We start from the raw sequence: 27,643 nt of genomic DNA on the forward strand, positions 1-27,643 counted from the left end.
TGAGTGTCTCCATTCCAAATCCTTTTTGGAAAGGTTTAGAACCCATTTACTGCACAGTAAGATTAAACCCACAATTGAATGAATTACAGGCAGACGTTATAGTAAGATGAAATCACACTCCACTGATAATCACAGCTTGTGCTTAAAGCATGCATCACCTCTGCATATAGTTTCTGACGTTTGTTGTTGTTAGTCTTCCGTGTGTGTGTATGTATACTGATTCGCATTATTTTAGTTGCAGAAGATGTAGCTTATTTAGACTGAAAATACAGTTAGAGTAGTTATTAAAATGCATTACAGTTATTAATTAATGCAGCATTGCTGCATTACAGTTATTAAAATGCAGATCTGGAAAGACTTAACACGTTTAGATGTTGGAGCTTTATATGCAGAAATTCTTATCCTAAACCTTCTTGCTTTGTTATTAAGTAACTACTGATGTCCTTGCTGCTTACTTTACACGTTGTTGGTATATCATTCTCATGCTCTTTTATTTATTTATTACTAATGTATAAAAACGACTTCAAAAACAAATAATAATAAAAAACAGACACTGATTCATTCTTTTTTAAATTTATTTAAAAAGAAACAATTACCTCCTACTGGTAGTTAAAAAAAAAAAAAAAAAAAAAAACACTTTAATTTATATACTCTGAATACCATAAATCTTTCAATTAGTTATGTCACAATTTTATTTGCAGATTACAGCAAAAGTATGGCAAAAAATTGAAGCAATAAAAAAGGAAAGGAAATAAATTAATCAGAAGTTTAGAACGTTTGTTTTTATTCTTTTATTATTGTGCTAGTTTGTTTATGAGAATATCATTTATAAGATTCATTGAAAAGTGCTGCAGCCCAAAAGCTTGCATGCACGTTTTTGGGAAGGTTACATGACTGTGTGATATGTTCAACTTGAAAAAATGAATCTAAAGTATCTTTATTCTTCTCATAGACTGGTTAGAGCTTCCACGAATACAGCTGAACTAAAGTTCAACTCAAATATATGAAGGAGTATGCTGCTTTTATGACAGGATTATAAGGAGAGACTTACTCAAACTAAGGACTGTATTTATTAAGACCAGTGATAATAAAGCCATGGCATTATTTTTCTTTAAAATCTCTGGGGTTAATTTGAAAATTCTTGAAGATATTTAGCTATTGTTATTTAATTTTTGGAGTCCTGTTTACAGATTTGGTTGCATGTACAGCACATCTGCTGTACATTACAAACAGGCTACAAGATACTACATTTCCATCAGTAGTATTAGTGAATGTTTTGAGCTTAAACCTTTCTGTAGTTCTAGATCCCATTCTTTACTGTTTCCCTTATCCCTTGCTTTCCTCTTGTCAAATGCATCTTTTAACTGTCTTCCCTCCAAATCCTGTCTCTTCATTTCTCCCCTTTGTGTCCAGACCCTGTCCTTTTCCTCTTGACTACTTGATTTGCTTGATCTACAGCATTCTCTGTTCAAATTTTCTTGGTTGTCAAAATACAAAAAAATGTTCTCTAGCAATAATATTACCATTATATGTCCCCTCTGACGTTCCTGAAAAGACCTGGCAGTCTACACTGGCTGTGTTCATATTTGGCAGAGTCATCTCACAGAATTAGTAGCCTCTAAGAATTCCTATTTGGCCTGAATTAGCATGGGTAATGTCCAGAGGATCTCTTCTGAGAGATCTCTAATTTGATGCAGACTTCTGGACATCCACATGTGCTTAGCATCATAAAAATGTGCAGAGGGACAAATCTTGTTATATCTTTTATGGCCAAAAGGGTTATGACATGAGCAAAACTTCTCCTGAGTTCTCATTGTAGATGGCAGAGAAGCGCAAATTAGTGTGGGCACAGGAAATTAATCTTGTACTTAGAAGCACGGCTAGAATATTATTGGGGTATCTTAATGTACAGTCATCTCTTTGGGTAATCATAATCTTTTCTCCTACTGAGGAGATGGGCTATGAATCGTGGATGTTACAGTTCAATGCATTGCAGTTACAATCTTGAGACTGCTAGGAACTTCCTTAGGCACTGCATAAAGTAGGGGAGAGAGTGCAGTTTGTCAGAAAGAAGTTAATGATACTAACTCTTGGTCATACCTACTTAACTTTTACTTAGCACAACTGAGTGAACTCTCTCCTTAGTTATTCCTCATAGATTTTTTTTTTTACCATGGTGAACGAGTTACATCTAATCCTTTGTACCAGTCTTGCATGAAAATGCAAATTCATCCACCATATAGAGATGCATGGCTAGGATTTAACAATTAAAATACAGTATTTGGACAACTCAGACCCAAACTTTGTTTCACTATTTGTTCATTTATTTAGTAAGGGGAGTATGTTGTATCGTACAGCTCACAGATAGCATTGATTTTCACTAAAACTTTCATATTAAGTCACCCTTGCACCACGCTACAGAAGAATATAGCTAGGAGGAACGTTTTCCTGCTTAACATAGTGTGCTCCTGATGTTTTACTTGGCCTGCAGGTGCTCCTCCAATATTATCATTAATTGCAACAGAAATAATCATATTTGAGACTAGCATGAAACTTGTAATGTTTAGCAAGGTCCTTCCATTGTTTTGTTTGTTTAATTCCTTAGTTTGATCTTTCATCTTTACAGGATTCTATAAACAAAACAACATCCAGCAGCTGAAGTGAGTAAGCACTGAAAACTCTGCAAACACTGCAAGGTTCCTACCCTACAATAAAATGGTTCACTGCTCCACCTGGTCTTACTTTTATGACAGAAAAAGGAAAAGAAAAGAGATCTGCTATAACGAACCATCATCTTTATTTCAATTTCAGTTTTCTGTGTCAATAGGTTTTTGTAAATCGATGTTTACACTGAAATCTATTTTTAGTATTTGGAAAAAATAGATCTTAGTGTTCTTTTAATCACTTCTTCAGAAATGTATTTTGATAATAGCAACTGCTCACTATAATAAAAAACAGAGAAGGCTTTCATTTACTGTGGCATTGGAAGTCCTGCCAGTTCTAAATGCCCTACATAGTTTTTTTTAAAAAAAATTATGTTCTTTAGGCCTCAACAAAAACCAAAGCTCCTCTTCCAGGTTTGGTTGCAAACAGACTATTATTCTCCAATGCTAACCTTTGGACATCATTTTGGTAATAAGCTTTTTTAACATTTTTTAGGAAAGTATTCAGCTTGTCAGTAGGCACCATTGACACAGTGCAGCCACCCCATCCAGCTCCAGTCAGACGTGACCCAACGGCCCCAAATTGCCTAAAACAAACAACAACAAAAAAAAATGAAAAATAAGCCAGAAGGGAGTAATCTGTCATATATTAAATTCCTATAGAAAAGTAGTGAATACTGAACTGAAAATACATCCATGTTATCTGACTTGCTGAAGTTCACTTGGTTGTATATGATATGCCAACAATTTGTATTTACCGTCTTGGACAGAAAAAAATCTGTCACTTTAAGCTGCAATGTAGTCATTTCTGTCAATTCTAAGATACTGTCTTTTACAGTGCTTCAGCATCAACTGTTTTAAGGATCACAGTACAGCTGAGATGAAGAAAGCAGGAAAAGAAAAGGGATTGTGTTAGCAACGTTCATAAGACATCAGAAGTGAAAACAGAAATACATGACAAAAACAACAAAAGAGGGTTCATAAACTAATTGCACAGGATGTAGGCTGGCAAGCCATTTTCTAATGTGGCAAAGATGAATAGCTCTATTCTTCCAGGGCAGATCTAAAACATGCTGAAGATTCACAGGCTTCTGCAGGACTACAGAGAGTGCTGGTCAATAAAAGGAGAGTTCATAAACTTATTTTTTTAAAGAAAAAAAGAAAGAAAAAAGTCTTTTGCACTCAAACATCTGTTTATGCTGAATGGACAGAGCTAGGTATCTATCTTTAGAGAGGCCACATGAACGTATCAGACTTACAGCAGTAGAGGTAAAATAAGAATATAGTCTCAAAAGAACAAAATGCCTTTAATAATGGGGGCAAAGAGAAAAAAACAATGATAAAGAAAAGACATGAAAAGATAAAATCATTCCCACCCTCAAGATACTGGCCTGCTAGAAGTGTCCTACAGCAAATCTCATGTCATTACCATGCAAGATTCAGATGCCACCTCATTAGAATTTAGATGAATTACTTTCATTACTTTGCTTGCCTGTGTTCCTTATCTTCAGTTAGATTCAGAAAGAGTAGGAAAATACCATGTAATGAATTTCTTTTGGATGGTTTAGAAAACTCATTTGAAATCTTAATCCTCATGAGAGGTCTAATCAGATTTGCAACAAGTATTTTTGATGTTTTCAATATCCATGCATTTGTGACTTACTAGTCATAGGATGGGTTTTAGGAAGAGTGAGCATCATGCAAATAATATATTAGAAAATGACAGCTCATTCTGAGTGTAGGCTGTTGTGATTTTTTGCATGTACATTTTATGTTAAATGAGTCTGGTATACTGCTGGGTTAGAAGAAGTTTAGGTCGTATTTCAAGCAAGTATTTACATATGTGTTTCATTCTAAACATGCTTACATATCTTCTTGAATAGAAACACTTTCTTCAGTGTCTGTGTGGTGCCACCCTGCATATTGACTCGATTTTATGTTCCTTCTTTATTTCCTGTTGGTGTTTTATTTTACTTATGATTCCTGTAAGCCACTCATTCTCTGATGCAATTTTTGGTAGTTTCTGGCCCATGGAGCAACCTCTTAAAATGAGCAAGATACAATCCAGTCTCAATTGCAATCAATAGGGAAATTCCCATTGACTTCATAAAGCCCAGTCCAATTTTCAAAGTGGTAAATCAACTGTCTGTGTTCATCTGGTCTGTTACCTCAGTCAGAATTTTGTATTTCACATGGTGTCTGGCTTTTATTTTGGTGGGCAACTGAAATCCCCTTAGAATTGTTCTGAACCTTTTATTGATTTCATAATTCTCTGTGGTCATGCTCATGCCTCATTTTTACTGAGTCATTTTAAAATACTTATTTGAAATAAAGCGTAAAGTAGGCAGAAAATGTGCTTGTTTCAGAGCTGAAGTCACTGTGTTTCAAAATACTGTGGCTACCAGTTTCAAATGTGGTGATACAATTAGGTGCTCGGGGCGTAATGCTGAGGAACTTGGCATTTTGACAAGTGCTGCAACACCTGAAAGTTAGGTATCTGAGATTGAAAGAATTCAGAAGTGAGCACCTAATTCTGCTGATACTGGAGGGTGTGGTTGGCGCATGGGAAGTATCTAGGTCAAACGCAAGGAAGTGATTTTGGAACAGGTCTGAAACTCTTTTTCATTAAGTCTCAATCAATTCAGTCCTAAGCTAGGACTTACTCTTCTGGTACAGTGGGATTCATAGCCAAACACTCTCTTCTTGTGCACCAGCATCTAACTTATGCATTTATGAAGAAAAGAGCAGTAAGCAGACAGTCACTCTTTCGACAATCTTGCAGACAGAGCACTTACACAGTGAGTGACATGGATTTAACATGTGGGAGAGTATGTGCACTACCTGGGCTATAGTGCACCCATGAGCACAAGTAACAGGGGGGTGAGAAGGAGCACATTTTAAAAAAAAAAAAAAAAAAAAAAAAAAAAAAGGCAATGTATCTCTACAGTCCAGTGTTAGAGGCACTTAGCGCTGAGTCTTGGGGTCTGCTCGTCATTTCCTTGAAGAGCTTACATACCTTGTTCCAGTATTCACAGGATAAACAGAGAATTGTGAGTGTGTGCGTGCGTGTGTAAATGAGAGCGAAAACACAAATGCTACAGCAAAGAAAAGATGAGTAAGAATGGAAAGATAAGAATGAAAGTTGCACAGTTGGTATATAGAAGTGATAGGTAAGACACTGCAGTACCACATTTTGAAAATAGTTCTGTTGTGAGAGATGAAAAAATCAGCAATATTGTTAATTTGAAATACTCAAAATTATGAACCAGCTATTCAGAAAGTATGGAATTAACATGAGATTTAAATATAAATTGGGGGTGGTGGTATGGTGCATACTTCTGTTTCATAGCTTAGCGTGCATTTGAGTAACATCTTCAAGGTTTTTTGGAGTTGCAAACTTTTTCACTGGTTTTTGTTTGTTGATTTTTCAAACTATACCATGAACCTGTCCAGGCCTTGCAGCTTTAGGAAAATCATCAGTGATAAGAGTCTTGATAAAACACAGAGTTGTCTCTGTACCATAACGTACCAGGATGTAATGTAAAAATTGCATTTTAAAGTGATCAGAGAGGATTCAGCCATCTTCAGCTGTAAGGGGCATGGCTGGTAACACAAAAATTATTGGGTTTTATACCCCCAAGATATGGAGAATAAGGGAATGAAAGTTATTTGTAAAATTCGGGGACTCGGGGAGAAAGTTCCTAAGGAACAAAACGTTGGAACTGAGCTCCTGAATTCCTTAACTGTTTAGTAAACCTCTTGTGTTTTAAAAGGCTAACAGGTAAAACAGCTATTAATAGCATGAGAAAGGTTAGAGAAAGAACAAGTCTTTTGTCTTTGCAAAAAATAAAATACTGACCAACCGGTGGTTACTCTTTTCAGCACTACAAACCACAGCAAGTATGGATCCCTTTCTTTCTTGGCAGATGCTGTACAGTAAAACATAAAGATCTAGGCAAAACAGAAAACATCTGGATATGCAGATTATTCTTCACAGTTTAAACCTTGTAAGGAGAGAACAGCAGTAGACTTGGGCAATTCTGTGGAATGTATTTTTGGAAGGGCTTTTTAAAGTTACAGGGCAGCTGTATATCATTGTAAGAAAAGAATGTAATTTATGTAGTTCCTGGCCATTTCTATAATCACATCAGCCAAGTTTTCCTAGAGTGACTAGTGATTTTTACGTGCCCTAGTTTTTTAATGCACAACTTGAGAAAAGTTTAGAGCTTTTTTTCCCCAATAGTTTTCAAAACTTACGTGCTGGATTAAGCTGTATTCATCTTGAATAGCTATACGCTTCTACAAATCTAATCATAGCATTAGAAAAATCCTTCATGAATATGAAACTTCTAAAGAAGGATATATTTCTTAAGAAATATTCTTAGTGGGACAAGACTGTAAGGAATAATGAACTAATAACTTATTTACTTTGTGCAATGAATATAATAGAACAGTTACAATCATTTAAAAATACCGATTAAAATTATTTTGCTCCACTGTGAAGCATAGTTACGTTCATCATACTAGCCATAGGTGCTTCTGTTGGCAAGTTAGAAATCTGAAGTAACATGGGCACACACGTCACTTTTTTTCTTCACTACTTATGTTTTGGTCCATGGAACTGAAATGCTCTGATTAATTTTAATTCAATTTAGTAAAATCCTAACTGTGTGCTCCTTTCCTTTTGGTTCTGTGGCTATGTCTATGCTGCTGCCTATGAGTTAGTGTCACAATACCCAAGCTAGCTCAGAGAGCAGCAGCTGCCTAGCTGTGAAAGCACAGAGCTCAGCACAAATCAGAAACAGAGAATTTCCATCCCTGTGCTAAGCTTCATGCTGCAAGACACTGCTGCTAGCATCCATGCCAGCTTATTCAGTGTAGCACAGGTAACTCCATGCTGTAGTATAAAACTTACTAGCTTATACCTATTTGTTTTCCTCTACTTGAAACAGGGTAGTTATCTCTCAGCATTTCTGAGAACCAGCCCTTTTAGTATGACTCCAGCTGCATGCCCTAAGTGCAGACACTTGAAATGGCTAGTCGCTTCTGCAGGGCGCAGTCATTGGGTACTTCCGACTGAGGCATCAATGCTGGGTAGTTACTGTAACTAAAAATAATGCAGATGTTAACTTGCAGAGTTTTTCTTCTGGCAATGGGGTCCCAGAAGAGGCTGCTGGTACCTGGCGCTGGATCAAGACTTTGCAGCCCATGATTTTGCAAAACTGAGTAGAGCATAGTTTTTGTCTTCAGCTGGCTCTGGAGACAGCTCTCCCTTCTCGCACGTGGATAGACGGTTCCCCTTTGAGTAGCTGGGACAACCCTGCTGGAATCACCCCACTAACTGAGGGACTGTCGTAGCTTACTCCATTATGTGATCCACTAAACTGAATGTGGCCTGCGAGTTACATATAGGATTGGCTTCCAAGGGAAAAAGCAAAAATTACATTGTTAAATTACTATCAGACTGTCCAATGGCTATTAGGGCTTCTCTGTGTTTTATCACAAAACAGCATGCGTATCCCATATGCAAAATAATCTGTGAATGTCCAGAAGTCTTGCATTTGGTTTTTGAGTTTGTAGTTTTCTGGCTTAGAAGCCATTCCATCTTGTCTGCAAAATTAATGAGACTAACCTAGCTTATTAAATAATCATCTGTATCATACTGTATCAATTTACAAACCTGGTAAATGGGTATTACTAAATGCATATGACTATAAAAGTAAGAATGCATATGGCATTGCCAGTTTATAAAATTCATATTTTTGTTATAAACCAGACTAATTTCCTAGTCAAAAAAAAAAAAATGCTGGTAAAGTATTTTTGTAACCTTCCTTTTTTTAACTTCAAACTGAGGCAGTTTCTGTCTTCAAGACTCAAAGATTTAGAGAAAAGAACTCTATACTTTTATAAAGTCCCTACTTCTGAAAGACAGTGAAACAACATTCCTTGACCTCAGGTTTACAAACATTTACAGCACACTGTATTTCCCTTCTGGTAGGGCAATAACCTTTAATCTTTTAATGCTCTGACTTAGGCCAGTTTCCCAAACTGTGCGCACCCTTCTCCAAGGAGAAGCAAGAACTGTTAAAGGTGAGCAGCAGTATGAAGTGGGCACCACCAGGATTTGTGATGAACTGAATGAGGGAAGCAGCCAGGAGAGGTGGCTGGGGCAGTGGCAGGGCTGAAATAGTGGTGGGAAGGCTTGGGTGGGCAACTATTTATTCCCCTATGCCCATGTTAAAATAATTACCAACCACTGAATTCTTTTTACGGGCACTGAATTTAGATCAAAGTTAGCACAAGAAGTCTGTCCCATGATTAAATGTACCAGAAAAATGGAAGTTAAGAGGGGCTGAAACGTGTATATCCTTTCATGCCAGTGCTGTGGTATGGATGAAATACTACATTAAATGTGAGTACTAAGTATTCATTTTCACTTTCTCTGTTAACACATGGTTGTACCAGATCTCATCATCCACTGTAAAAGAGTTAAGAAAATAATGGCCTGCTACATGCAACCACCTGTGATTTCCAGCTCACTTCATTCCACTTTTCAAACTCCATTTATTCTGGCCAGAGGATATGAAACTGGGGAGGAATAAAGGGGGAAAAGAAGGGACAAAATTACCAGGAATATGTTTTGGAGTTCATAGGTCTTGTTTTACTGCAGCCCAACTGAGTGAGGGAACCCAGCTAAAAGAACAAGGCTGGGGGAGGGACAGAGACTGAATAATGTAGAGAAGGCTCAGACACACAGTGTGGAAAGTAGAAGCAGGGTCAGACATTGTAATAGTTAATATGCTCATCATTTAAATGGTAAACTGCTTTCCAACCTATCTGGTGCTGTAGATAAAATTTCTAAGTAAAAAGAAAAAAAATCCTTAGCATTTCACAATATACCATTACAATTTCAAGGTAACCTAGGAATGTAGAACAGTTCACTTACTGTCTAGAATTCCCATGGTGGCAGTTCTTACATGGTTAAAAAATACACAAAAAGTAAGAGAGTTCAAATAAAACAACTAAAATGATGTTTTAAGAAAACCAGTTATGACTTCTACATTTTTTAAAAAAAGAATAGCCAACGCAGCCTAACATAACACTTGTGATGATGAGTCAATCCAAAAGCAAAGTCAGTAATAAAGCCATAAACTGCAGCTTTCATCTGAAAGTATTACACAGATGTCAGCAGGGAAACAATTGACCATGTAATGTCCCTGCAGGAGATTAATTTTGTAATAAGAGAGAAGAATACTTTCATTTTAAAATTGCAATAGCCAACGATGTCATATTTTCTCATCAATTCAAACAATATTCTCAACAGGCGATTACTCTTCCTTGTGGTCAGGACTTACAGGCAGATGTCTACCAGCCGATCCAGTTCAGGACAGCTGCATTCATACATTTCCCTGCAGCTGATATAGCTCTGGTTCATTAATTCTCCCAGCAGCTGGATTGCATTGGCAGGTGCTTCATTGCATATCTTCTTAAATTCCAGCACTCTGGCAGCTTCACTATACACGTGCTTTGCACGCTGGTGTAACTTGAAGGTGGAAACTAAACAAAATGAAAACATTAAGTAGTACGGTTATCCGTTGTTATTTAATTCAAAAGGAACATAAAAACATAGAATTGTTATTTTTAGTAATTCCTATTTCATATCAGAACACTCTAAGCTAAAAGTCTTCTGCAAAAGCTCAACTACCTCTTTAAAAGAGCTAATAAAGTAATATTCAGAATTCATCAAAATATGATGGGCACATTTTTATAACATTATGCACATAAAAAGAGTATAATTTAAAAAAATATACAAGATTAAAACTTCTCTCTACAGGAAGAGATTTTAATGCACTGAACTGATGCGTGAAATATGAAACTAGACATACATATACCCAGCTTTGCAGGTCAGCCCCAGCATTAGTTCCTTGCTGTGTCACTGGACAGACTCATTCTTCCCTCTTACTTTGCAGATACAAGCCACACGTTCCCAAGTTAGCAGTGACGTGCTGACAGAAAGCGCTGACGTGCATTAGGGCATTAAGCAAATGCTTTCAGGTTTTCAGATAGGAGCCAAACTGAATCATGAGAACACCAGAGAGGTGCCCAGTGCCCTGCAGGCTGATAGCTGCCAGCACCTGCTGGCCTAGGGCATTGTGTGCAACTGCTCCAGGCCTAATTTGCATCCATTGTGTCACAGATAGATCTTTTCTTTAAAAAAAAATAATAAAAATTTAATGTTTATTTTGAAACTGAGGTTAATAAAAATGCCATTGGCCATACTTCCTGGTGCATAGGTAAGGAAGCCCTCTCAGGTATTTCCTCAATACTGGCTCAGCATGACTGCAAATACCACTAGGTTAAAGGTATGCTGAAGAACACAGGTGCTTTCAGTTTGGTTTTCAGGGTTTGTTTGCCAAGCCTGGACAGTGGGGCAAAACCAGGAAGGGGATGTCTGTGGTTAAAGGCTCCTTGAGCTACTCCAAGGTTAGGCTGTTAAATCCATTGTTTTCCTCAGCCAGTAGAGTTCTGTTTGTTTCAATACTACGGACTTGTTGCTGTTATTGAGGAAGTGTTACAGAAGCATGCATGACAATTTAGTTTATGATAAAACTGGATTGCTTGAGCTTTTTTATATTAGCAAGTGAACCTTATTCTTTATTGGGAGCACCTACTGCAGTATGTTTCATCATTACAACTCAAGCACCTCGGAATATCCCTCATTTTCTTTCTACACATGAATTCTCCTTTGGAACAAGGACTCTTTCCTCCTGTCAGCTTCTGGTCTCTCTCACTTTTTTAAATTGCTGATGAAATAGTCAAACACAGGCAAAAGGACGAGAAGATGGGCAAGCCCCTGTATTCCTAACAGAACTTGCTATCTGACCCAGACACGTGCATTTCCTACTGGGCTGTTCTGTGGAGACCGACGAGTTCTGGAACCACTTCTGATAATTTTGGCAGTCTACATTTGCAATTATACGTAGAAGTCTTCCTTGAAAGACTGGAAATGCAATTGTGTCCAGTATGAAGTAGTCTCTCATATATATATGTATGTATACATATATATATATATATATACACACACTCCAGATTGCACCCCCTACTAAAACTTCAACAGTGTCTATACAATCTCTGTATCTTTCCAGAATAAGTGTAAATCACACCTGTAAATGCTGAAAACACAGAGCTGATAGACAAAAATAGTCTAAAATGACAGAGCAACATGGAACACAGAAGTTTTCTGCTATTGATGATATTGCTTCTAGTGATACTTACTTTGTAACTCAATACAGCCTGCTACTGAGAAACACTGTGTTGCTGTCTTGTGAGGAGGCCTTCTAAATGTATTTAAAATTAGGATAGAAATGACAAAATTGAGAGCCCCCCAGAAACATCCCACAGGAAGAGCATGTTCTGCTTTCCCACTTAGAGGTGTGTTCTGCCCCACTGTATTTTGTTGCTGCTGAAGTTACTTGCACTGTGTTTTGAAGAGCAACGCCTCGGTATTTCTGAATGTTGGAGAATGGCTGCGTGGCATTTTTTAAGGATGGTTTCTCTTTAAATATTCTTTTCTTACAAGCCATTGTTTTACAGCAAGGAGATTTATAAATGTGCATTTGTTTAGAGAATATCTAAAGTTGCGTGAGAGATTGCCATAGCTCACACTCTCTTGTAAATCACCATTGAACAGTAGTAACCCAAAGAATGAACTGAAAACATGTCTGTTTTCAATTGTAAGGCAACAGACTTGCCAAAGGCTGTGATTGATTCAGAGACCACCCTTTGGTAGAGCAATGCTCTACTGGCCAGATTACCTTTAAAATCTCTGGGGTTGTGTTATGCTCGTCATGTTATGAAGTGGAATGGGCACTCCAGCCCCTGGCTGTCAGCCAGCAACTCTGGGCTGAGCCCTTGACAGTGTTTGCTTGGTGGAGAGCCCCGCGGTGCAGGGGAGAATTCACTACCTTGACGCTGGCTTTCTCTCTGTGAAAGCAACCCTGACAAGCAGTTCTCAAATGAGAGCGTGGCTGTATGTTATTTTCAGAGTCCTTTGTGGCTGTTTACAGAACTGGTATCAGGTAAAGCCTGGCATCATTACATTAGCTGTTGGTTGTTTATGGGCAGCATTTTATTTCGGAAAATTATGTTTGTGTTTAGAAAAGGTTCCACTTAATTTGCTTTTCCTCTCTGGCAGCATGTTTACTGTTCAGGTAGAGTTATCTTCAGGATGGCAAACACCTCTGTACTCTCTGAGTGCTATTCTAAAACAATCAAATGATTCACATATTTTCAGCTATCAACACCAAATGCTTCTGGTAATAGAGAAACCCTGTTGGATCTCTTCTGTTTGGATGGGTGGTCCAACAAACCATCTCCATATAATAAAAGATAGCAGAGCACACATGATATTCCCCAAGACTACATCTATATTTGAACCTTCCTACTCTATCACAGCCTGTATACTGAATCCATGCAAGCAGATCTGAATTAACAGGCCAGGCCGTGCCAAAGAGCTACAGAGCCCATGATTTTAGAAGAGTGCAGGAACTGATCAAAATCTGTGTTTCATGGGAAAGCAACCACATTTCTTACAATTAAAAAAGAATGATTTCATATGCCACACTTTGTCATGGTTAAAAGAAAACTTAAGTGTGCACAACTGCTTAGTTTATATCTGAGCTAGGGCTGGAGGGGCTCTGAAAGAAGAGAAACTGAAGCCCTCAAAGTAAAGTGGGCGGTGTTGCACAGTACTTGGGCTGTAAGGTCTTGCCCTCTGCGGGGCTCAAAGGAGAGCAAAAAGGTAGGATTTAGGGAAATAATGCCCCATTCTTAAAAGTATTTGGGTCCTTAAATCTATTATTGTATATGGAAATTAGGTACTCAAGCCGACTAAAACTGTAAATATATTTTCCTAAACCTTTAAACTATTAAGCCCTGGTTTCACCTACTTATATTTATTTCCAGCTGAGGGGTACGGATATGCTCAGCTCACTCTGCTGTCAGTGGAAGGGGCAGTTCAGATAACTGTTCATCTCACCTGAGATGTGAATTGCCCTACAGCACCCATTTCTGTGACTAGAGAGGAAGTTAAAATCTCTGGTGCAATGACACTTGCTGACTGCCATGCTGACATAAGAGCACTTGTCCAGCACGTGTCTTAAGTAATGTTTCTCCCATAAAGGGATCTGTGCAATATCCAGTCCTGTTGTTCAGCTTGTTTAAAATGCCGGAGCACCGTTTGCATTGATGGGGATTCATATCAACTAAGGATCGCGTCTCTGATCAGAAGCATACTGTCAAAAGCTGTTTGTTCACACTGCTGTGTGTTTCCTCTGCTGCTTTCTGTGTAGCTCACTGCCATGCAAGAAAGAGCTGTTTGATTTGAATCTTGGGGGCTTTGTTGTCCCTTTCTGAAGAGTCAATGTGGAGATTGTGATTTATGTTGTATGGTATCAGCTGCACACACAAAAAGTTTCTTGTGGACTGAAGTTAAGAGTGAGCTATACCTTCTATAGGCTGAAAGAAATATAGATCAGAAGTTGTTACAATGAACATGAAAAGTCAAAATGAGACCAAAGAAAACTTTGGGGAGGACAAGGAATCTTACACCCAAGTCCACTCTTAGTGATGCTTTGTCACTAAGTTTTTAACACGTTCACCTGCAGTCAGCCTATTACTAGCAGAGCTAATCCACCTTTCAAGTCATGGCCTCAGTAATTATTTCTGAAGCTTCAAAGAGGACACAGTCCTCAAGGAATCTCATCCACTGTTAACTGCTTTGTGTTTCCAGTCAACATGCATTTTTCAGGGAATGTCAGTGACTCTTGCTGACCCTTTGTGCATTCTCTGCACCCAGGCTTTGCTCCTCTGCACAGGATCTCTGTAATACCATCTGTGAGCAGCTAGACTTAACTCACTTAGCAACCACCAAAGGCCCTTGAAAGAAGCAGTGACATTTTCCAGTGTACTAATAGTTCACACTGCAGCAAGAACCTTGCAATTTGTTAAGACACAACTAACATTAATGAAAGCTCATTCAAAATCCATACAGAATCTCTTAAACAAAAATCCCAGGCTATTTGTTCCAAACAAAAATGTCAGTTAGTTATATGTAACAGAGAAGTTTACTGTGGGTTTGCAACTGTATGGTCATATTTTTTGTTTTAACTTTATTAAAAATTGTGTAAACCTGTCCACTCCACTTACATGGATTTTTTTCTCTATAATTAAACGTTGTGGCTTCCCAGCAACTCATATGATTTGTTGTAACTTCAGTTTCAGCAGATTCCTTTCTTTAGGGACTTCCTGTACAATTCTATCTGACCTTTAGCTAAAGACCAGCCTCTTCAGGCTGTATATTTTTTTCTGGCTGCTTTGGCAGCTTCTTACGACGTGTTTCACTGTAGATTAATGAGCTACACATGGCTGATGGAACTGTTAGAAATTTACAACAGGAAAAACTCACCAATGCAAAATCATGGAGGGGACAGTTTCTACCACCATTACTCATGTGGAATAGTACCTTTCTCTGTTAGGCATCCTGCTGATTGAACATGAAGAGGGTGAAGGTTTCTGGTTCATAATGTATATAAGAAAATGCTGCCAGATGGCTTTAATTTGAGCCAGATTGTGAACCCCCCTACTCAAAGTGGGGAACAGTTACTCTACTGGGACTGCTCAAGTGACTGTTTGTAATCCAGCTTTCTGAAAATAAATGAGGGACCAGCTGTTGCTGGATTCAGCGACCCTTTTAGCAGACACCTGCTTTGAGAGTATGGTAACTACCAATTTTGAGCTGTTTTTTCTCGAGAGACATGCGAGCTTTAGCAAGGCTGTTGTGACTGACGTAGAACATTCACTGCCCGTGCCAGACCTGTGGCAGTCCCGAAAGGCCTACCTCGGCTGAGTACCTGTATGGGGTCTGCCTGGAGCGGACGTGTCCTGGGATTTATCCCAAGGAAGCTGTAGTTTTACGGAAGGAGATGAAGTGTGCCCCAATTTGGCCATGACAGGGGCTGAGGCTGTGGTAGGCACCCAGACCCCAAAGCCGGGAAGTGCTCTTAGGTTCACCAATTTGGAGGTAGCTTCTGTTCTTGTAAGACAGGAGCACTCTATGGCCACACACAACAAAGCTCTCTGTGTGGCCGAGCAGCACGTCTGAGAGTCCACCTTCATGTACAGCCATGCCTTAGTTTCTGTGCAAATAAAGTAAAAATTGTTCTTGTGTTGAGATCACCATTAATACAGATAACTTGGCAATGCGAATAAAAGGCTATTCAAACACCACTCCTTCAAGCTACAGGACGGTTTTAGAATTATCGTTCCAGGAGACAAATAGGAGGGCAGTTCAACAGCCAAATCCCGACAACAAATGGATACCTGTTATTCCCATGACAACTCACTTCCCAGGTTTAAATGCCACAATTAGATTACAATTTTATATGTGAAAAGGAAAAATCAGTTTAAAAATAACTCACTTAAGAACAAAAAAAACTTTTTATAGTTAAAGGAATACGCTTTTACAGGAGAGTATCCTTTTGTGGTGAGGCTTATAAATACTTAATGTCCCACAATAACCACACACTAAATGTTCTGTGAAGCGCTCAAGTCCAAGACAAAATTATGGCATAGTGCACCTTAGAATGTAAGAAATATTATTTGCTCTAGAGATGTTCAGAAGCCACAAGTGCAATCCATGTGTAAACATTTGCAAGGGGGATTTAAACTCAGGATTTTGAGTTGGCCAAGGAACAACTGCAATAAGTTTACAAAGGCTTTATGCATCGTCTGTGCTTCTCCAAACCTGGGGAACAAGTGGGGCTGTACAGTGAGACACTGCAGGAATCCCTGAGTACCTGCCTATAAAAGGGATGCAAAGTTGCTGTGCATCAGCCACAGCCTGGGACTTGCCCAAAGCCTGTCCATGTGATTTTTCTTTGGGATCTGGATATTTTCTTTGGTCAGCCTTACATACACACAGAACTTTATGCAAGTGTACAGTACCATCACTGGAGCGGTAGAGGAAGGAAAGCTAGACTGAAGGCTAAAATAATATACATAGTACTGTCAGATCCTTAAACAGGAGATACAGCATCAGTAATAACGTTAACTATCACTGGGCTTTGAGTAATACAAAAGAATTAAAACTACTGACAATTTATATTCAGCCACAGAGAAAATTCAGGTTCCGGTAAATGATCTAACTAGTACTTCTCATGCACATATTTTACACTTAACGTTGTAATATTTTATCAGAAAAGTTGATAAAACCTATACAAAGGAATAAAAGGTACCCTAAATGTTAGAGCTCTCTGTGTTCTTGTTGAACATGAGTTCAACATTCTGAAATCCTCTGCAGAGATCATTTATTTCTTGTTGGGTTTTCTCACACAAAGAAGCCAGGCTTTGTCATTAAAGTATAGTGGGAAAGTAGAGGGGAGATGAGGAAAATATTTTTGTCAAACACCCTCTGGTTTTCCAAAGCCAACATAAAATGAAATTTGTCAAGTGTGTTAATAAAAAAGAAAAAACCACTGTGCATTTAGATTTTCTTTCTGTGTCTGTCTTGTTTCTTCTTTGTATATAGTTTTACAGAAATCTGTTATTTGATTTTATATTGTACATGCAAAGAGACTTCCAGCATAACCCATTGTAATTGGCCTTATCAAATGAAATCATGGTCATGCAAGTTTAAGAGATTCCGTTCAGCAAACATCTGCAAACACTATTCAGAGCCACAGTATAGCATTTCCTTTGAGTTTCTTCTATAGCTTTTGAGTTTAAATTTTTTATCCAGGTTTTGGGGGAGGGAGGGATGGACAACACAACATAACCTGAATACACAATTCAGTTCTACAGAGCTGTAGAATTTTATTTTATAAACCAGGTCTATAAACATCTGTAAGTCTTGTACTGCTTCATAAAGGGGAGTTAGGGGACAGCATAAAAGAGTTAGAACTTTGTAGATCCCCATGAAAATGCTGCAGAGTGCATCTACAGAGTTCAGTCTTGTACATACAGCACAGAATGATCATAGCTCTTTCTGTGAAGATCAAGAGCTGGAGTAAGATACCATATTCCATGCTGGTACCCCTCTGGCAGTGTAATTAGACAGTAAGGTAATTTTCTGCTCTCTGATATCACTGTCTTGCAAAACAGGTTATAGATTCAGGCCTGATCTCAGCTCAATATATAACATTTACAATTGTTCCAGATATGCATATTATTTAAATATGTGCACCAGTATGCATATATATATGTTACTAATTTATATGCATAAAATATATACCTTCCTGAAAGCAGTCTTGGCAAGGATATAATTTCGCTGTGGAGAACAGCAGAGGTATTAAAGCCACAGAATAGAAACAAAGAAGTATGGATTATTTTAAATGCATAAAGTAAGATTCTAATCTCAATTGGAAATGACTATGTAGGCAAATTAACAATTTCATAAATGCTCTATTAAGTACTATTAGCAACCCTACTGTATACATCCAAGACAATTCTTTCAGACGCCAGTCAATCTTTCAAAAGTCATATACACCAATACTCAAGACTACATGGTATAATTATATGCGAGAATATGTGGGAAATACATTTAGTAGTAAATTGTTTACCTGCACCAACATTTTTGTAAAATAAAAAATATATATATATAGGCAGTAACAGAAACTTCTTTCTCAGGAAAGAGTGGCCCAGAAGATTTGCTGCATGTTTTATGAAGTGACCGTGTATTTATCAATTCGAAAACAGAAGCACAAGCCCCTCCACCTGTGCTAGCCCTGAACACCAGTTAAAGGACCGCAAACAGGACTCATTTGATCGATGCTGTAACCATCCAAAATGTTTGGTTTTGTTGGAGCTATGGCTTAAAAAGGAAGCCTAGTTTAGCCTTTTCTCTAGAATAAAGCCTGGGTTATTTAGAGATGACTCTAAAATATTACAGACTAATCTAAAATAGTAAGTGATCTGCTACTTCTACCATTTAAGAAACCATTCTGCCATTTAGCATCTTGCCATCTAAGATTCTGGAAAAGTATTCTGGCAAGACTTGTGCACTACTTACTAATATTAATACAGAACTATTTTATATAACACAAACATTGTGCAGTAAAAAACGCCATTTCATATATGCTTACCATCTTGCGTGTTTTGACTAAGGATCTGAGAGCGGAGGTCCTCCAGGCTAATTCCCAGGCATTTACAAATTTCCTCTGTGCTGTAAGGCTCAGGATGTAATACCTCCTCGACAATGGTCAGCATTTCCTCTAGGCTAACTCCTAGCTTGGCTTGCACATCTTGGAGTCTCAACATTTTTTTCCAGTCCAGGCCTTTTGACTTCGAGAGAAGCTAAGATTTAAAAAATAAAACATATTGTGTTTTCCAGTTTAAAACTAACATTAAATTGTCCATTAGCATCTTTAAGACCCATTTGTTGTTTTTCACTTCTTAATTGGGAATCATCAATAGCCACTTTCAATCCATACAGAGCAGATAATTACTATATTTTTATATAAAAGCTCTATGAATGACAGATACACTCCCCTACATGAGGCATTGTCCGTGAAAGCCCTACTGACGTTGTGTGATATCAAATTAGTGAGTCATCCATTTCCATGGATGTTATTACTTCAAACAATTGTTAATATTTCAAAACCACATTCAGACTATTGTTTATACAAATGCTACAATATTGTAACACTGCAAGTCCCCAAGAAGTCTGTTTCTGCACTAATTTGCTCTAACATTGAAAACACAGCTCGATCTTTCCAAGATGCTCCTGCAGTTTCCTAATGACCGTTGTCACTACAAACCTTTCTCATAATATTCCTAAAAATATGAAAGTAGGTAGGCATAAGATTTGTGCTGGAGAATTAACTGTATTCTTTCTCAGTGTCTAGTGTTTAGGGTAAATTATAAATAAGCACATTCTTTTAATGTAAAATTTAAAATTTTGAGCCCTACAAGGTTACAATGTGTTAGTCAGAAATCTGTTCTGTTCCTAAGTGATTGCCATTATGCTAATTAGTTCTAGATAAATGTGTTTTTCCCACTCCAGATGATGATGTCATGTGTTATGTACCTTTGTGATGTTTTGGCAACTGACAAACACACCGGAATCCTAAAAGGAAATATGTCAAAGAGGCTTTTCTCCAGAAGGTTGCTGCATGTGATGATGCTCCCCTGTGCCTAATGAAAACACCTGAGCAAAGCAGCTTTCCTCATGCTTCCGTGAGGTGGAATATTTTTAATGTTATTAATGATGGAATGATATTAAGTGGTTGTTGTGGAAGCCTACTGATACAACACCTTAATTGCAACAGATCACTACCAAGAGACAGATTAGCAGGGACGTGCCAACGTCACTTTACTGGATTGATAAATACACGACATGCCTCTAATTCTGCACCATTTAGATTGAGATTAAGGTTTCCACATATGCCAGATTAGGCTTTACGTTTGCAGAGAGTTTAAAGTAGTACAGCAAAATCAGGGAATGAATTCCTTTTCCCATTCAAATCCATGTTAAAACCCCTATCAACCAGGCCAAAACTTCGCCCAGTGTGTCTTGCTATTCTTTTCAATAAACGCTGGTTTTGAGTGAGATTGTTTTGAAGTCATTTAGGTCTCGATCCAGCAAAGCAATTTAGTATGTGTGTAACTTCCTGCATTAAGAAAGTCAAGGGTTTTACATACATACATGCCTGAATAGTATTTGCATTGCTTTGTGTAAAGTTAGAGCATGAACTGGATGTTTAAGCAGATCTACTGTCCAGCTATCTGCTATAGATTCTCACCCTCCTGCTCTCCTCCAACAGTGCTTCTGCAGGGGCTTTTCCAATTTTACTTTATTACGGCACATAAAAGTTAACTACTTTTGGTGCCATCTAGTGAATTGCTAAAATTTATATAAAGCTTAGCAGAGCAGAACAAACAAAATCCAATCAAAATCCCAATCATATGACACTGCAGTCATTTAAAACAGTGTTGTATGTGGTGGTGGAGAAAGAAACAGCTGTGTCTAGTGGCTAACGCAGAAATCAAGGTGAGAAAATTTTCTGGTGAAAGACTGCTTAAGCCTCTTCTGAACTGCTTTTCAAAGGCACTGAGCACGTAGACCTCCGTTGCTTTAATGTACTTGTATTTTAGCTTACTTATTGATCAGGTACAGTAGTAATTATTGCTTCAGTTATTTCATTTAAATATTCAATAACTCCTGTGTTGGTGCATGTTTATGACACGAACTTAGATCTGTTTCAAGATGCTAAATTAACGGAAATTTTCCCCCTCATAATTTAATCCTAATGTTCAGCATCCCCTAAACTTTATTACCAGAATTTAAATAGAACTAAGATTTTAGAAAAAAATAATATAATGCTCTCTAAGGCAACAAAAGTCCTTCTACTCACTTGTAAAATAAATAAACCAGCTAGAAATATTTGTCACACGCACTGTGCCACTACTCTAATTTCTATTCTTGAGTGGAGATGCTGTATTTTAGATGAGCTAACTACATTGAGTTTTACAGGTCAGATCTTCTGAATGGAAACTGACCCCTTCGGGCCTGTGGACAGGGCTTTTTTGTAAAATTTCATATTGCTTATAGCGAAGTTTCCATTGTAACAGCACTGGGAAAAATGTTATGGGCAGAAAGATTTTTTTAATATATATTTTTTTAATATCTAGCAGCAGCAGCTCAAATTGTAATGGACACAGAACAGAAATGGGAAAAATCCCATCTATTAAATGTACAAATGTAATCCCAGCACTGATCCCCACAGTTGGATATTTTCTTGATGAATTCTGACTAGATGGATTAAAGATGTGGACATCATCCAGCTGGCTCTTAACTGTCAGGATATAGGATCTGTAGCCTTTACTGTCTTACTGTTCAACACTGGCACACTGGAACACGGTATGCAACTGACAGTAAAACATACTCAGTGAATGATGGGACAAATCTAAATAAAAGAAAGCCTGACTAAGGAGTATTGGGATACTTAGCCCTTATATAACAACATCATTTTCTTACACTTTACATTTCTATATACCATCTGAGTGTCTTCCCACACTTAACACACATTGGCTGATTAACTACATGGCATCCCATTTGCAGACATTCTTGGCACCACTACAGCTGAAACTGAACTGAAGCACACGCTACGAAACATGGGGATAGCAGAATGTTCACTGATGTTCATACTCATCCTGCAACACCTACTGCGCAAGCATTCTAAGGTATAAAGTACATGTTAATTTCCTGTGGAACTGAGAATGTTCCGAGGAATGTAATTGACTTTAAACATGCTGTTTAATGGTGTACAGGAAAGCACTCAGAAACTAAAGCAAAAATTGAAAACGAAGAAAAAACAAAACAACAAGGACAGCAAAAATTCAATCAAATAAATGGCTTTCTAGAAGGGAAAGGCATGGAACCAGAGACAGGCAATTTTGTGAGGATGCTCAAGATTTCATTTGCTGTAAGACAGACTGATATCAAAACGTTCTGTACTAATGCCAGCAGAGACACGTTGTATTGGTATCTTTACTTACACAGATTTCTGCAAGGAGTAAGAAATATGAGAATGGCCTAAGGTGGAAGAGGGGAAAAAAGCCCATCCTAAGGCACTTACCAATGGGCATTTCTTGTAAAATATTATTGTGAAGCTCTGCATGTTATTTCATAATTCCATTAGCTTAATGGTGCATAAAAGACTTCCCTGCTTCTGCTTACATACCTGCCCTCCTTCACCCCACTGTGACCTGTTCCTAAAGACAATCTTTCCTGGCTAAACATATTTTTATAGTGTGTGCAGCTTTCCATCTGGGTAGCATATGTTTAAAAATAGACAGGTGTATGTTGTTAGTCTACTTAAAATCATGGATCTGCTAAAGGTACCTATTTAGGGATTGCATCATAGCTAACAGGCATGTAAAAAATCTTTCTTCCTTGCCACCTTTTGCAGTTTACTACACAGGTTCAGTAATTTAAAGCAATTTAGAAAACTATGATTCAATTTGCAAAAGCTGGCATATGGAACAATACTTTAAAAGGTCTTACATCGTAACGCACTTATTATTACAGTTTGCTTTTCAAAACAGATCATTTTGGACCCTAAAAGACCTGGTTAGTTGATCAGCTATCCTAAATTAGAGGTTTATCAGTTATGCCAGAACCATCACACTTATCTTGATTTGCTTAAAGGCATAGGAGTCTTCATTAACTTCAATAACAACAGCTTTAATATCTAACATACCACCTAAAATGCAGCTGTTTTTTATACTTCGGTTGAAAGCCCATTTTAAAAGTCACCTGAAGTTTAGCTTCCCTCCTGGAAAAATATCCCAGCTAGCATATTTTATATTACTTTTGTCTGATAATTTCTTCAACTCTCACTTTTTTTTAGCATTAACTATGGTATTTTTTCATAGAATTATTATGCCAACAGGTGCTCAAAGTACCTGTTTGTTTAGATTGAGTATTAAGAGTGTTGCTTAGACTTAGGCCAAATGTTTTGCGGCAAGGAGTTCCACGCAGCACTTTTTAAAACTTTCATCTACACTTTGTGACCCAATTTTTCTTCTTTCACACAGCACTCTATGTTGGGTATAATTTTGAATCTTTGTGCTTTAATTTAATCCTTTAATTTAATCGTAAGTCCTTTAATTTAATCAAAGAAAAATTCACTGTATTTTTATAACAGACTTAAATCAAACCCTACATCTACATATTCCTAAACATATGGTCGGCAAAATCTATAATTAAAGTGGAACTTAGATTTGTCATGTTCAGATTCCATGTATTTTAGAGATAATTGCAAACTACAGACTGGCAGCGCAACCTAAATGCTGGGGTTTGATTCAAGCCTGTTTTTAAACTTCGCACTAACATGCATGCTGCTATTCAGCATTTCCAATATTACTTCCAGGCCTCCAACTAGTAGCTTTGATGTCCTCTAAATCCTTGAAAGTACACATCTACTGCCATACATACATATAAACATGTGACCACACTGGTTGCTTTCCATTATTTATCATTATTCAGCTTTAATTAGAAACAGACTATCTCATTAACTGAGAATATTTATTTGCTGAAAAATAGACATATTTCCTCCATTCAAATATAATACAAAATAAATAGAATTAAATCACATAATCTTCTATATAAGGGCACTGTCCCTGCACTTCCATTAAATTCGGCAGGAGTCCTGTTTCTGCAGAGATGGAAGTGTCTGGTTCTGGAAAGAAAAATGCTACTTAAAGTAGCACCTAGCCAGGTGTTAAAGTAAAGATACGATTGGTCAGAAGTGGAGAAAAGCACATATTTAGATGAAGGTTTCATTAGACTTTGACATAAGCCATACGTTACCTTTGTAGCCAGACGACACTCCATTACCCTAATATTGTAATGAGAAGTTGCTGCTTTATTCATTTCAACACAACTGTTAGCAATAACAAACGCTGCTCCACTTGGAAGTCTAACATCAGTTGCCCTCAGAGGACTGAACTCTATCAACTTGGCCTATCAGAAGAAAAATGAATGGTTAGTTTTAATTTACTGCTAGCTAGCAGTGCACTTAGTTCTATAAATCATATGCAAATTTGCATGTTTTTTCTCTTGGAAATCCAGGGACAGTTAATGAAGGAAACTGACATGAAACAGCAAGAAAAAAGATTTAACCTCATTGGCCAAGCTGCACATACATTTCAAACCCTTCCCTTGTAAGCTGGATTTTAAAATGTTTCCATTAAGTCTTTGGGTTTTTTCAGGGTTTCACAGAACCCCACCTAACCTATTTTTCTTGCCTGTTTAAGACAACAGTTTTTCTTTGATCTACAGAAAAGTACCAGGCCTGGCTGAAGCTAATGTATGTGCTACTAGAAACAAGCAGTTTCACATTCCCCTCCCCTCCACCAGTGTCCATCTCCCCCTTATTTTTCTAATTTTCCACTAAATCAAGATTTAGTTCACTGAGGTACTAAGTATTACCAAAATTTTAGGGTTGACTGGAGACAGTGATCATGTTACATACCAACAATCAGAGAAATGAAATAAAATGATATATAAAAAGTAGTTACTGTCTCCTTTCTTCTACGATAAGAGACTGTCTTGCCTCACAGATGCCTTACACAGGCTGTGTAAGATGTTCCCAACATTTTGTGACCTTTTCGTGGAATAAGCTAGGCATGCATTAATTAAATAATTCAGGATGTAATGTAATCAAGAGATTAAACTCACATCTGGCTTTTCAGTGGGATAAGTCGTAAATCATGTGCCCTGCTTTCGCTCCTTAGAATAGATTGTTATTCTGCAAGCAGGGACGTCTTACTGGTTTTGGCATTGTTCACCCCCAGAGAGTTCCTTGAGCAGCTAGAGTGCTAAATAAACAATGACAAATCTGCTTGTACATTATGTACAGCATGTGTATTACTCCCTACCATTGAGATTCTGGACCAAGTCACAAAACTACTATCAAGACAGAAAGGCTTGCTTACATTTCAATATACCCTTTAGGAACTGCTACATCAGATCAGAATGTACCACTGACCTGGTCCGGTGTCCTGTGTCTGACAGTAGCCTTAGATGGATATTTAGAGGAAATATATAAATAAGACATATACAAAGCAATCTTTTCTTCTGGTATACTTTTCCAGCTTCTCATAATGGAAGATTATGGCGGTTATACTGACACTGGAATATACATCATACTATTATGTTTAATAGCCACAAATAGACTAATACTCTATCAGCGTATCCAAGAAAATCCTTTTTGAACCCTTTTTAAACTTTTGCCTTCCACTATGTACAGTATTTCTCAATTTAACAATGAATGTTTTGAAAAACAACTTGTTTGTTTTTAAATAAGCTGCTTGCTAATGTTATTGTGTTTCTATTAGCTCTTCAGTTATGAAAAACACTGAATTCTCAATTTACCTTCTCTAACCCTTTCAGTATTTTACAAAGCTTCAAAATTTCACCCTCAAAGATACTGTTTTTCCAAGCTGAAGTTTTAAATTATTCAGTCAGTGCTCAAATTGTTCTAATTATATTATTTTATTTTTATTTTTTTTGACATGGGTGCCAGAACTGCATTCAGCTGCAAGTATACTGAAGCAAGGATGTTTTGTGTTCGGTTTACGATTTCTTTTTTAATCTTTCCTAGCATTTTCTTTTCTTTTCTACCACCTATATGTATCTGAAAAGTCTCCACTTACAAGATCCTCTGTGTGTATGCCAGGAAAATATGCAACTTTCTTCAGCATTAGTTTAGCTGCATGTTTACTACTAACAGTATAAAACGTGAAGGAAAGGTGTAGAGTAGGCACAGATGATGTGAAATTGAAAATAAATGTGTCATGAGGGCACTAAACATTTGGTGTAATTCTAGGAAATAGCTTATTTTCTGTATAAGCTCATCCAAGATAGGGCAATAAAGCACAAAATTGGTAGAGATATAAAATCACTTCAAACAGTTTATAAGCAGAGTAAAGGTCTCCCATGAAAAGCTGCATTAATTTCAGTAAATGTATTTTGACACCTTTTAGGTTTGAACGCTCACAGTCCTGTGCACCTTCTGAGACAGTGGATGAACTCCGTTGTAAATTCCACTGTGAGCACTCACGCATAACTTGGCAGGTCTTGTATATCATTGCTAGTCCACCTTCTGTCACCATGTTTAAGACAGCTAAATACCGTCTACATCAGAATTCAGCCACAGAATTGCCTGGAATTACCAAAACTGGGGAAAAAAAAATCTCTATTGTCTTTCTAACTTGACCTGGCAAAACTTCCTAGAACTCTTTGGTTATAAGAAGTTTCAAGAAAGCATTTTTGTAATAATTATCCCATTTGCACTGAATACAAGGCATACCAGCCATTCAGATTTCATTATATGGGAAATCTTCTGAGTTCAGTGATCAATTAGCCAAATAGTGTGAAACCTGGAGCTCTTCTAGGGTGCATCTTTCCCCACATCTTTTCTTTTCTCCTTCCTTCCATTTCTACTTTTCACCATCTTATTCTTTCATACCTGTTGTACCCAATTGTGCACAAGTTTATACATACAACTCCTGTTTTGTTTGCAATGGCGCTTGCCTGCTTGCCGAGTTATTCTAGTTTTTTGCCTTTCTGCTAGATATGAAGACATCATTTACATTAATGAATATCACATTGTTGGTTTAGATTAGAAAGATCCACATACAGTTCCTTCTTCTGCCAGAAAAGAGATTGACTGGTCCATTCCTCCACCTTCTGTGCCAATGTAACGTTCACTCTTTGTGCAAATTTCTGCAAGTTCCACCTGAAAAAACAATAAATGTGAACCTTCAGCCAAGATTAATGATGATACTTTTACACTGCTTACATAGGAACTAGTGAGAAAATGAAGGAGATAAATGACAGAGCTGGGAGACCATTCTCTCTCACACACCAAGCAGTATAAGTTGGTATCAGCCAGGATGCCACATGTCCCCTTTTTCCTTTTGTTCTGAAGCAAAAGAGAATCAACTATGCAGCCTCCACTAGACCCACTGCAGCCAGATGTTTTTCAGAGTAACTTTGTTTAAATGATTAACATTGGTAGCTGTCCCTCTGCCCACCTTCCTTATTTGCCTCACACTCCCCCACCCCAATAGCCAATATTTTGATTATTTATTAGTTGAATCCATATATGCACTTATCTTGTTGGCTTACAGAATTATGGTAAATTGTTACTTTATACTATTTTAATGCACTGACTCAATAATCAGAAATTATGGATTGAAGCTAACTCAGAAACCCTTTCTCACTGTAAATACTCTAATCAGTGGTGCTTGTCAGTTCTCTTTGAGATACTGTACTCCACTTACATTGTTTATCTGACATCATTTGTAATTATATGTGATTCACATTCTTTTGTGACATTTTAGGCATATCTTTGTGCATTCTGATACTTGCAGGTCAGAGGATACTATGGGAGTGTGGAATATCACTATCATAA

General features: G+C 37.5%; 1 protein-coding gene across 8 annotated transcripts in view; it reads right to left on the minus strand.

Moving 5' to 3' along the window:
• Positions 1 to 557: 557 nt before the first annotated feature.
• Positions 558 to 27,643, minus strand: part of GALK2 (galactokinase 2) — a 56,558-nt gene continuing 29,472 nt past the window's right edge. For 5 of the 8 annotated variants that reach the window (XM_040570672.1, XM_040570671.1, XM_040570676.1 and 2 more), the window contains 5 exons: positions 26,867 to 26,965; positions 24,034 to 24,186; positions 18,803 to 19,013; positions 10,019 to 10,220; positions 558 to 3,250 (listed from right to left, as the gene is read on the minus strand). In XM_040570672.1, the coding sequence (XP_040426606.1) occupies positions 3,043 to 3,250; positions 10,019 to 10,220; positions 18,803 to 19,013; positions 24,034 to 24,186; positions 26,867 to 26,965 (873 nt within the window). In that variant the 3' untranslated portion in view covers positions 558 to 3,042. The remainder of the gene's footprint in view (positions 3,251 to 10,018; positions 10,221 to 18,802; positions 19,014 to 24,033; positions 24,187 to 26,866; positions 26,966 to 27,643) is intronic. The other 3 variants (XM_040570674.1, XM_040570673.1, XM_040570677.1) reach the window with 1 other exon arrangement.

This window comes from Cygnus olor, chromosome 11 (genome assembly GCF_009769625.2).
Source record: "Cygnus olor isolate bCygOlo1 chromosome 11, bCygOlo1.pri.v2, whole genome shotgun sequence".
Taxonomy (NCBI): Eukaryota; Metazoa; Chordata; class Aves; order Anseriformes; family Anatidae; genus Cygnus; species Cygnus olor.